Raw genomic sequence first — 13061 nt, 5'->3', positions numbered from 1 at the left:
AAGACAAGTCACAGAGGCCTGATTTGTCAGTAGATTTTGGGCAAGATAAGTAACAAATTAGAATTAAACAAAGAAATTAATTTGATTGATACCATAATAAATGTTACCATAATATTATAGTAATATTAGAATTTCACTGTTAGTTAGGCTTACTGCCTAAATTTAAATAATGTTTTCCACGACAGCTTCTATTACTTTTAGTTTTACTAAGAGGTACATATTTATATTCACAATACTACACTGTTCAGGCTCCACAGCAAGCACTGCTTGAATTACAACTTAATTCATTCAGATGAGGTAGAATGTTGAATACAATATTTAGTTTTTGTAACCTGCTGTTTTCACTGGTGATGTTCAGTTTGACTCATTGAGCAGTGTGTCAAGTATAGCACCCAAAACAATATGAGCTGCTTACATGAAGAGTTAGTGTTTACATTTATTGGATCAGTTGCATGATGAGTCTCTGATCCATCAGTAGCTGCTATGTAAGTTACTTGGCAAGCCTCTGGTTCATCAGTAACTGCAATGTAAGTTACTTGATAAAATTCTGGTTCATCAGTAGCTGCAATGTAAGTTACTTGATGAGCCTCTGGTTCTTCAGTACCTGCTATGTAGTTTACTAGATGGGCCTCTGTTTCATTAGTCGCTGCAATGTAAGTTACTTGGTAAGCCTCTGGTTCATCAGCAGCTGCTATATAGTTCATTAGATGAGCCTCTGGTTCATCAGTAGTTGCTATATAAGTTACTTGATGAGCCTCTGGTTCTTCAGTAGCTGCTATGTAGTTTACTAGATTAGCCTCTGGTTCATCAGCAGTTGCTATATGAGTTATTTAATGAGCCTCTGGTTCTTCAGTAGCTGCTATGTAGTTTACTAGATTAGCCTCTGGTTCATCAGCAGTTGCTATATGAGTTATTTAATGAGCCTCTGGTTCTTCAGTAGCTGCAATGTAGTTTACTAGAAAAGCCTCTGTTTCATCAGTATCTGCTATGTAAGTTACTTGATAAGCCTCTGGTTCATCAGTAGCTGCAATGTAAGTTACTTGATAAGCCTCTGGTTCATCAGTAGCTGCAATGTAAGTTACTTGATAAGCCTCTGGTTCATCAGTAGTTGCTGTGTAAAGTAAGTCATAAGCTGAAGGATATTTACAGTAATACATAAAAGACATAGAATTCTCTGCATTGAAAAGTGTGTTTATCATTGGCTGTATCGGGTTTGTTACAGTAAAATGTGGAAACCTGACACTTACCAAGAACATGAATACGGAAGTGACATTGAGCTGCATTTCTAGCTTCATCAGTAGCTATGTAGGCTAAATCATAGGTTCCACGCATGAGAGTTTGCCCTGTAATAAATAGTCATTAAAACTGGAGAAAGGTTGGAAAAAAATTTTTTTATCATTAATATAAAGGACAAGTATGTCAGGTTAATTGCTGTATTTTTCCAAGAAAAACTGGTACTTTTAAATATATCATTTGTTTTTAAAATCTGATAAAAATGTGATACATAGCTTTTCAAATAACATTAAAAACTTACTAAAGACAGGCAATTGTTACTTTTGAAATTAAGACTTTTTTAATAACTATGCTGTTAACACATTTTTAAAAACTATCATCAGGTAACTAATCCTTTATACCAACATCTTATCAACGTAAAATGAAAACTTTAGAAAGTCAACTACACTTTCTGTGTTTAGATAGACACCCATTAATACAGTGTCATCTCATTAAAACATTTTTATTCTAAACATTAATACAATTCAGTTAATAAGTATAAACACTAAACTTACCAGGTCGTAACCCATTCCTCTCGATTACCTTAATGGAATGCAGGTTATCAGAAAACCGTGGCACATCCCAATTGATGACAGCTGTCATATTCTGTGTGACTACCCACATATCTGGGGGGCCAAAAGTAACTTTTGGTGGCAGTTTGTCTTTCTCAAGTACATGACAGTCATCCCCACTGAATCCAGTGGAGCAGATCCTCTCACCACAACTGCCTGGACCTTCTCTTTCTACTGTTCCCTGAACCCTGTAAGGGTAATAAACTTACTAAACAGAACAAGGCCAATTCTCTCTGTACAATGTCTAGAATACAAGGTAGTCATACTGTATAACTCGAATTTGAAGAAGTACTTTGAATGAGATGAGAACTCGGGAGCAGTTAAAAGGTAGTTTTAAAACAGCATCAGGTTGATACAAATCTGTGCAAAGGCAGCATAGGATAATTTTGACTTTTTTTGTAAGTAACAAGAATAAATAGACATTTATTATAAAAACAGAAAATACTTTTTTTTGTATTTAATAACACGACTCCTCCATATAAAAAATCCTAGGAATGCCATGACACTACCCACCATCCAGTTTTTTTATTATTAACTATCTTGTTAGCTGTATTGTCCTCACCTTCCTGAAGTTTACAGTCAATCAGTTAAGTTCTTCCTATTGTAGCAGTTCTTGTCTAAAGAACTGTGTCCAAATTCTAACATGGAATATATTAGGGAGTTATTTCCCACACCTACTTAGTGAGTTTCTTGTTTAGTGAATAATCAGGCCATGGCAGAGTTTAAATGCTGTTACCCTCTTTCCATCTCAGGTGTTATTTTTTCACTCATATCATATTTGTATATTGTTCATGTGGTAATACATAAATGAAATGAAACATTATAAAATAAAGAAACTTTAAAAATAACAACACTTGGTTGAACTTACAACAACAAAAAAGTAGGCTTTTCATAATTTGTAGCCAGCCTATCTTAATGGCAACTTTAAAATTGTACATTACCAACAATCTACTAAAGATAAAAAAATACCAATAATATTATTTTCTTTCAACTGACAATTTTTTTTAAAAAGGGTGAAGTAATAATAATCTACTAAAGAGAACATATCAATCATAACCATTTCATTTTACTGAGTACTTTATAAAATAAGCAGCAACAATGATAAACAGAAAAAAAATTACCAATCATAGCCAGTCCATCTCAACAACAGTCCATCAAAAATCACTCCTGCACTCTTACAACTACGAAATTGAGAGGGTATATCTAATGTCATATCTAAAGGCCTTCCCCAAATGTTGACTCGGCTAATGCGTCCATGGAATCCCTTCTGTACCATTGCTTTGTTTTTCTCATCCAGAGGAGCACCAAGATTCACCCAAGCACTAAAAGTAAGATGATAATTTTACAGATTTCAATAAATCAACTACACCCACATATAATGTTAAGTCATAATAACACTGATATCATTTCAAGTAAAACATAGTCTTCTCTAGAAAGAAAAAATTATCATCACATTCAGACCAGATACAATAATAAACACTTTCCATAACCTATACAACTTAATGTTTGTAGAATGTGAATTAATATAATTTCAATACTTTAAATAAAAATTAATAATAATAAAATAAAGGAGTGAGAATTTAATTTCACTACTTAAAGGTTATTTTAAGGTATTAAACTGATTTATTAACTTAGAAATAAAAAGTCTAAAATGGCTTAGTGCTTATATCATCAAATACTAAAAATTTAATCTGTAAATTTATTATTGTGATACTGACATCCCATGAGCAGCATCACAAGTTTGTGTTTGTCTCAAAAGTGGCTTAATGAACATATTATGGCAAACTGCAGTTTGTTTTGCAAACTTAACACTGAAGTTATGGGTTGTTGAGGTAAGCCTCATAATGCATCTGTACATCAAAAATGGCTTAATAATCACAGTAAGGGGAACTATAGGTTTTGATCTGTAAACTTAATACTATAGCAATGTGACATCAAGTTGAACCTTGTTATGCACGTAAACATGAAAAGTGGCTTACTAATTGCAATATAGAGAACCATAGGTTCTGATTCATAAACTTATTATTTTGGTAATGTGACCTAAGACACCTCATGAATGTATACATTAAAATAAGTTTAGCTATTACACTATGGAGAACTAAAAGGTTATGAATTTTAAACTTACTATTGTGGCAAAGTGGTATCAACATGAACCTCATCATGGGTGTACTTAGGTACAGTTCGAGCAACAGCTGTATCAGTGATAAGAGTTATTGTCTTTTTCATGCTGTCCCAAATTACAATAATATGATGCCATTGGCCATCATTGATGGGCACATTCTTCAAGTAGGGAATAAATACATTAGCATCCATGTTGGGGAACAGAGAGACAAATACGCCTGATTCATCAGCCTGAACCAGAATCTTTTTACCAATAGGAAGATGAGGAGAGCTGAAAGAATATAGAAAAGAAATATACATTTTTTTTTTCTTCATGATGAATGAACCTCAAGTTAACAGTGTCACCTGTTTCCAATAGCTATAAATCTTAAATTCAGAAAATATCAGAAGTTTCAAATCATAATTTACAATTTTATTTTTAACCAATGGATTAAAATGCAGTAATGTTTAACTTCGTGCTATTAAATACTCAAGATGTTTATTACATTAAATTTTCACTTTTTCTTTGGGATAAAAATTACATAAAGTTTATTTTTAATCTTCAGATATTTATTATATTAAATATATCATTAAAGTTCTGTTGTCTTCTATTTATCAAAAACTGGTACTGACTCAATTCACCAAGGTTCATATAATTATATATGAAGTAAATTAGTTAACCATTTACCAGGAACATGCAAGAATACTCAAGTTAGCACCAGTATTTCATATTGAAATTTCTTATATCATTTAATGTTCTCAAGTTAAATAAATTTGTTCACATTTATCACATTAGTCTGAAGTAGATTTATTAAAAAATAACAACAATATACTATTCTCCGTTGAAAAGGCATAAATGATAAACGTTCAACAAAAAATGTAGCCTGTTTAAGAAACTAATGTAAGTTAAATAATTAACTAAGTATCAAACTTTCATAAAATATCAGTATATTAATGTTCACAGACATAGAAGAAGTAATTTCAACATTAATCTCCCTCCTACTTTCATAAACACTTACTCAACACTGTAAAGTGTAAAAAATGTTCCAGAGTGTTCAGGGCTATTATACTGGACCCACAGAGCAACTGTAAGGCTGTTTGTTCCTAGTTCAAATGGAGCAGCCAGAGCAACACTTGAAGATCGACTGTCATCATTTATGTATAAATCATAGCCGATGCTGATTGCTGGAGAAAAAGAAAATGTGTATCTATATATATAGATAAACCTATGGTTAACTTTTAGTTAGTGAAAGCTGCTTAATTTATTTTAAACAGTGTAATTTAAAAACCCTAAATTCATAGCAACAAATTGTTAAGATCAGTTAAGAAGTAAACATGTTATACACATTAAGTTTGATTTTGGGTTTACTTACTGATTATAAACATTTTTTGTTAAACTTTACAGTTTTTACAGTAAGAAAGAATATTTTTTAAAACATTTACTACATTTCGATCTTTGGTGCATTTATTCTCAAGTACATAGTTTTTAACAATAAATACTATATTTAGTATTTACATTTAACAATCTAACAATGTATTTAAATTATAGAATGGATGCATGTGGTTGTCAATTCTTGTGAATTAACAGATTATTTATTTATAGATGAACAGAGAAAACAAATAAAAGGTGAATAAATTTGAATATGTGGAATACCTTATGAGAATTATTTGCATAAGATTATGAATTGCTGAGGGAAATAACCGTCAAAGAGATGTGCCTGGGTATTTATTAATTGTGAGACTGTTTGATTTTGTTAATAAGACTTGTCTGATTTTACTTCTGTTAATATATAGTTCATGTTTTAGTATGGCAACATTCTGTTAAAAAACTGTGGTTGTTTCTGTTAATATGTTCACGAACTTGGGAAGGTGGTGTTCTATTAATGTGATGTTCAAGTTATGCCCTGTTTCATGTACATAAAATGCTGAGCAGTTGTGACACTGTATTTTGTAAATGTTACCTTCTGGGATGAGTTATTTATATAATTTTCTTAACATGTGTTTAACTTTCATTCCAGGGGTGAAAATAGATCTAATAGTTATGTTTAAGTTATATTTATGTGCTAGTCTTTTCTAAATTTCTGATACAGGTATGCTGATATTTCTGATATACAGGATTTTGAAAGTGATTAGTTTTACTTTGTTTTATGGAGTTGTTTGTTTGTTTGCTAAATATGTTGTTTTTTTAAAAAATTCATTAATAGTTTGTGTAGCTACTGTAATACCAAAGTGGTTTATGTAAGTAAAGCATTGGGTTAAGTGTGCAGCTTATTCACCAATGATTTTTGTGGCACTTATAATGTATGCTAAACTGAGGAGACTTTATAATGTATTTAACTTCTGTTGGATTAGATGATTAGAAAACTAGTTTATGTAATTTACACTGCATGTGTTTTTTCTGGTTGTTTATTTACAATTTTGCTCAAACATAAATAAGATATATCTGTGCTAGCCATCCCTAATTTAGCAGTTTAAGACTAAAGGGAAAGCAGTTAGTCATCACCACCCACCTCCAGCTCTTGGACTATTTTACCACCAAATAATGGGATTGAGTTTAACATTATAATGCCTCCATAGTTAAAAGAATGAGCATGATTGGTGTTACGGGGATTTGATCCTATGACCTTCAGATTACAAGTCGAGCTCCATAACCATTTAGACATGCCAAACGCTTGTGTGTTTTTCTATGAATTTTTAGTGGTGAAGCCTTGAAATGGTGATGTTAATGTTTAAAAATTTTTTGTGTAGTTATTTTCATTTTCAACTGGGAATGTATTTGTGTTGTTTGTTTATGTGTTGAAGAAATTTTGTTTGTTCATCTTGACAAATAAAACTACAAAAAATGTCATCTACATATCTAAACCAAAATGAAGGCATGAGTTATATAAAAAAGTACAAATATCTCTACTGAAAGTAAATAAATGTGTCTAGTTGTAACAGTCCAATTAGGTGCTTCTGTTTTATGTTGATTCTCTTTTTTTGCAGTCCTGTGACAAGGGGTTAGAGAGAATAGGGTTTCAACATTAATGCTAAACATAAGGGCATTACTATCCAAACTATGTAAGTGTGGGTTCGTTACTATTTAAATTGTATACTTTAGGAAGATTTCACCAATGATAGAAACGTCATACCTGTTTTAAAGATATTCTTCTTTACTGTAAAGGTTGTAACTTGGAACAAACAAATTCTACAAATATAATTTGAAAGTTTCCTGCATTGCATATTTACTTCCTGAAATAACATCAAAACTGCCTAATTGTTTTTATCAAATATGTTCCTATCTTTAGCTTTCATCAAGCAGCTCACCAGTGACTGTGTTTGCATGAACATTCCTTCAATAAATTTTATTACACATTAGTCTTTTAGAAGCATTATTAGTAAAAGAATCACTTACTTTTACGGCAATCTTCACCAGTCAAGTTAAATGGACATTTACAGTAGAATCCATTGGTCAAATCAATGCACGTGGCTGTTGGAGGACAAGATGCAGGTGTACAGTCTGGAATATCTTCTGTACAATGACGGCCAGTGAATCCAGGTGAACAGATGCACCTGTAGTCATTCCCCAAGTCTTCACAAGAGGCACCATTCTGACAGACATGGTCAGCACATGCATCATATTCATACTGACATCCAATGCCAGAGAATTCAGCAGGGCAGGAGCAGTTGAGTCCACTGCCATAATCCTTACACATTCCTCCATTCATGCATGGGTTACCAATACATCTTTCAGGAGAGGTCTGACACCGTTTACCATCAGTTCCAGAAGGACATCTTAAAATTAGAAAAACAAAATTATAATTTGACGAGCTATTTAATGCAAGAAAATAATTCCTGAAAATGAAATATCCACATAAAAATTGGACAAATCCATACATTGGACAAACAACTTATACATACATATAAATAAAATAACCATTAACAAAACAAAGAAAATTCCAAGTCATGTAATCGGAAATGTTTAATTCAAAGTTACTTTCTGTTATACGTATTAGTGGCCTTTATTTGTCCATGTAAATCCATGTGTTTGAAAGGGCTAAGATTTATGCATGTAGTTACTGAGAAAACAAAATGGCATTTCTCAAAATATCCTTTTGATAAAGCTATAGCTATTTGCATGTATTGATGCAATTAAAAAACAAAGCATAACATACATACATAGAGTGCAATAATAAGTTCAACTTACACACAGAAATAATCTTGGAAGAGATCTATACAGCTGGCATCATTCAGACATGGATCAGAGTCACAACCACCCATGTCCATCTCACACCTGTCTCCTGACCAGCCTGGAGGGCACTGACACTTAAATCCATTGACAGAGTCAATACAAATGCCATTATTGAGGCATGGGTTGCTGGCACACTCGTTTACATTGATCTGTAAGTAGGACAACATAAGTTAGCTACAACAAATGTGTGATTGATACCTTAAACAGTTATATGAAGCTTTTGGATTTTTTAAGAATATGTTGTAAAACATAGAAAATTTCTAGACATTTCCTCTTAATATTTCCATGGCTCAGTATATTTCTTTGATACTTAAGGTATTATTCTGGGAAAACTATATGATATAACAAACCTTACATTATAAAACTGTATGCTATTTACCTCGCACATTTCTCCAGTGTAACCTGGATTGCAAACACATTTGAACATGTTGTCCAGGTCAATGCAAGAGTCAGTACCTGGGGGATTACATGGACTGCTTACACATTCATCTACTTCTGCTTCACACTGCAAGCCCACATAGCCAGGTCGACACTGACAGATAAAACCATCTAGAAGATCCACACAAGTGCCTCCATTTTCACATGGTGATGTCTCACATTCATCAATAGTATGTTGGCATCTAGACCCAGTAAAACCAGTGTCACACTGACAACGAAATTCATCAACCAGGTCAATACACTGTCCTCCATTAACACAAGGATTGCTGGAACATTCATCAATATCTACATCACAGTTCTCACCAGTCCATCCTGGGTTACACACACATTCGTGATAGAAAAGCCGATCAATACATTTACCATGGGCACAGGGTTTATTTGCACACATGTCCACCTTCAGGTGACATCGTTTCCCATAAAACCCAACTGGACAATCACAAGAAAAGTCATTGACTAAATCTGTACAGTTAGCACCAAGAAGGCATGGTTTCTCAGCACAATCATCTGAAAACAATGACAAAAATTAATGACTTCAGCAAGAAAAATTACAAAATCTTATTGTAGCTAAAAGGAAAGGCAACAATTCCATAAAATTCTGGACTCTTAAAAATTCAAAGAATTTCTGTTTTCAATGCATAAAATAGCATAAGATAATTGTCATGGGAAAGAGTCAAAAATATTTTTTTTTCGTGAACTAGTTACTTTAACTATAATTTGTCAATCTATATAATGAACTTTATGTGTGTTCTATTATAAAAAATATGTTTTTATATATAAAATTGCACTTAAAATTACATTAATTATCATAGATAACAAACAGTACTTTTTTTTATTATTATAATGCCAGTCCTAAAAATATTTCATTTTGACAAAAACAACAATAAAAGTTACCAATATTTTGTTCACACATCATGCCTGTCCATCCAGGTGGACATTCACACTTGAAGCGACCTTGCTGGAGAGGAATACAAGTTGCACCGTTGGTACAAGGATTTCCTTTAGCAATGCAAGGGTTAACAGTAATGTTGCATGAAGTGCCCTCATAGCCTAACCGACACAGACAATTAACTGTACCCATTCCTGGCAAGTCTTGGCACATGGCTCGCTCTGGACAAGTAGTGTTCTTACACTCATTTTGTTCAATCTGACACTGCCTACCAGAGTATCCTGAAGAATTAAGGGTGTGAAAAAAAAGTCATTTCTACTAATGAGAGGTTTAAAAATAAATGTATTCATGATATGAAAAAAAAAATTGTGTGTAAAACATAGAAACCTTCCAAATATTCATAAACTGCCTTGAATAAACTTTTAAAAACTTTTCAGCCAATTTACTTGATTAAAATAGAGAGTTTTAACAATTTACATTTAGTGTTTAAACATATATTATTTTTATTTACATTACTCTTTTAGGTTATAAAATGTTTATGGCTGAATATAAAATTAATGCATTAGACATGGATTTAATATTGAATATCATAACTGGCATAGATAGTAAGTCATCAGATGTGTATAAACATTACATGTTCTCTCTCTCAGTATCAAGACCTTGTGTGTTAAAAGTTTAAACCTATAGTTACTGTAAGATTACAAGAAATGCAATGAGTAAATACTTACAATGAATATAGATGACCTCTGAACTTGAAGCTTTGTTAATTTATTTTTATCTTAGTGTTATAAAAAAACAGTACTTAATACTATAAATTTGTAATTGTTCCTTCAAAATAATTCTTGTAAAAAAAAAGTTTATTAAAACTGACCATCTGGACATTGGCATGTAAAACCCTGAGGCCTATCTATACATGTTCCACCATTGTAGCAAGGTCGACTAGCACACTCATCCATGTTAACATCACAGAATTGACCTGTAAAACCTGCTGGGCAGTAACAGGTAGGTTGATGGTTTTTCACCAAACAGAGTCCTCCATTCTGACAAGCATTGTTGTTGCATAAAACTGAAAATCACAAGTTATCTTAATTAAATGGTATGTGGAATTAACATTAAATAGAACAATTCAACTTCTAAACTTCGGAGTTAGTGTTACCTTATATGTTTCAAACCTTAATAACAAAATCTTTTTTTCTTCTTTTGATAAATTATACATTCAAGATAGTTTAATCTACTTTTGAAGTTTCATTTTTCACCTCTGTCTATACAATACTTTTGCTTACAAACTATTATATAATTAATTTGTTCATTAAATATTGTAAAGGCATAGTGTTGCTCTACATGACACAATAAGGTCAGGTCTACTTTTCTTTGTTTTAATTGGTTTCAATGCTTCATTCTCAATACAAAATAGAACATAAGCCACTACATGAGACAGAGTACCTGGAACACAAGCTTCTTCACTCAGAGCACCAGGTCTTCCAGTCCTTTGATTAGCTGCACATTCCAAGCATGTCATCTGGCCTTCATCTGGCTGGTAGAAATTCACTGGACAGGGAGAACAAGGTTCCAGCCCTGTCTCAGAGTATGACCCAGCAGGACAATGTGCTAAAAATAAAAAATAGCAGTACAGGTAACAAATGTTTACCTCATGCATAACTTACTGTACCAAGTGTAACTTGTTTACAAAGGTTGAACTTCAGTTCATTAATGTTATGCTTCACCTACAGGTTTTAATGCATGATTTAATAAAACTAATTCTGTTTTCTACTTTTACAAAATACAACTGCTAAAGATTTGTCAAACAAAAATTTTTTGCAGTCATTGAACACATATAACAATGATTATTTGTTTTTAGTAAACAGAAGTTTTGTTAGCATCTGAAAGGAGTACTATGACATATTTTGAATTTCACAGAAAACTACACAAGGGCTATCTACACCACCTGTCCCTAATTAAGCAATGAAAGACTAGAAGGAAGGCAGCTAGTCATCACCATCCAGTTCCAGTTCTTGGGCTACTCTTTTATTAATGAACAGTCAGATCCATCAAATTATAAACACTCCATGGCTGAAAGAGTAACCATGTTTAGTAGCAAGAGGATTAAAATCCACAATGCTTTGATTGCAACAGGCCAAAATACTATAAAATACATTACTATTCTGATATGTTCAAGATATAAAGAGAAAACATCACTATAAATTTTATCTAGTCCACCCACATTAAATATTCAAATATCTCTACACAGCAGAAGATTCTATAACATTTTTTAATATTACATAAAAGTCAGCTTCAGCAGAAAAATATTTCTATACTTTCCACATTTAACTACACAGTGAGTCTTTCCTTTTGCTAACCACAGATTAACTATTTCTTACCTTTACATTCTGCAACTGAAGAAGCTCCAGGAGTATAGGTGAAGGTGTTACCAGGACAACGTTGACACTCAGTGAATCCATCAGGTGGAGGTGGACCAGCAAAAGTGTTACTTGGACACTGAAGACAAGGTACTAGACCAGTTGGAGAATAAGTCCCTAAACCACAGGTAGCTAAATAGTGGAGAAATTGTGTATTTGAAAATAAAGTACAAAATTAATATTTTAATGTAAATCAGAGTAAGTTACTTTTTACGTGAACTACATCAATGAAGTTTTGAGTTTTACTCAAAAGCAATTTTGTAACAGCAGTAATGTTTCTGTGAAATTCCACCTAGATTTTGAGTTTAGGAGAAAATGTATTTAATTTTACTTATTGGAAGTCATTTAAGCCTTTTCATTTCATAATTAATGTAATACAGAAAAAAATTTCCAAACATTTTATTCTTCTATAAAATGGAGTAAATGAAATATATAACATTTACCTTTTACCTCTGTAAATTATGGAAAATAAGTTATTTAACTACTTTTCTACTGATTTTAATGTTTCTAATTTAAAAAATATAACATAATTTTAACATTCAGAGTAAAATAGTATTAAATATAAAAACTATACTAAAAGTACTGACAGTAAACTTTTTGAAAACTAAAACTAACATGAATTTTAATATACTAGCAATAAAGTATTAGCATGATGATTTATAATTTATATGTAACACAACTGTTATGACATGATTTTACTCCAAGTGTAGCAACAATAATAACTATGATTTGTTTCTCTACTACCAGTAACAAAAGTAAATATGATATTTTTTTGCACAGGAATTAAAGTAACCATGATTTTCCCTCTATTAGAAGTAATGAAAATAATCATGATTTTTGCTGTCCTAGAAGTAACCAGAAAAGAATACTCACGAATGCAGTCTGTAAGGCTTTTGCTTCCTTCTGACTTTGTGTATGTTCCATCTGGACAACGTTTACAGCTTCCTTGACGTGTGAGATCTTGATAGAAACCTCGAGGACAGAACACACATTTTTCTTCAAAGGAAGCATGAGTTCCTGCAGGACAGTGTACTAGTAATAGTAAAGAGAAAAAACTATGTATGAAACATGTTATTTTGTTCAAAGTACTTCTTAAAATGTATTTACAAATATGGAATAAACAGTATAATTAGTTCACAGGTGCT

General features: G+C 32.1%; 1 protein-coding gene across 2 annotated transcripts in view; it reads right to left on the bottom strand.

Moving 5' to 3' along the window:
• The window catches only part of LOC143229580 (uncharacterized), a 93199-nt gene that overhangs the window by 10796 nt on the left and 69342 nt on the right, over positions 1-13061 (bottom strand). For both annotated transcript variants that reach the window (XM_076462133.1, XM_076462132.1), the window contains exons 32-44: positions 12790-12948; positions 11878-12048; positions 10943-11107; positions 10371-10565; positions 9505-9780; positions 8555-9117; positions 8131-8324; positions 7339-7718; positions 4964-5129; positions 3970-4236; positions 2966-3166; positions 1788-2032; positions 1248-1343 (exon numbers count right to left, since the gene is read on the bottom strand). In XM_076462133.1, coding sequence (XP_076318248.1) covers positions 1248-1343; positions 1788-2032; positions 2966-3166; positions 3970-4236; positions 4964-5129; positions 7339-7718; positions 8131-8324; positions 8555-9117; positions 9505-9780; positions 10371-10565; positions 10943-11107; positions 11878-12048; positions 12790-12948 — 3078 coding nt within the window. The remainder of the gene's footprint in view (positions 1-1247; positions 1344-1787; positions 2033-2965; positions 3167-3969; positions 4237-4963; positions 5130-7338; positions 7719-8130; positions 8325-8554; positions 9118-9504; positions 9781-10370; positions 10566-10942; positions 11108-11877; positions 12049-12789; positions 12949-13061) is intronic.

This window comes from Tachypleus tridentatus, chromosome 10 (genome assembly GCF_004210375.1).
Source record: "Tachypleus tridentatus isolate NWPU-2018 chromosome 10, ASM421037v1, whole genome shotgun sequence".
Lineage (NCBI taxonomy): Eukaryota > Metazoa > Arthropoda > Merostomata > Xiphosura > Limulidae > Tachypleus > Tachypleus tridentatus.
The sequence above is the reverse complement of the archived record's forward strand: the minus strand, read 5'-3'. Positions and strand labels throughout refer to the sequence as shown.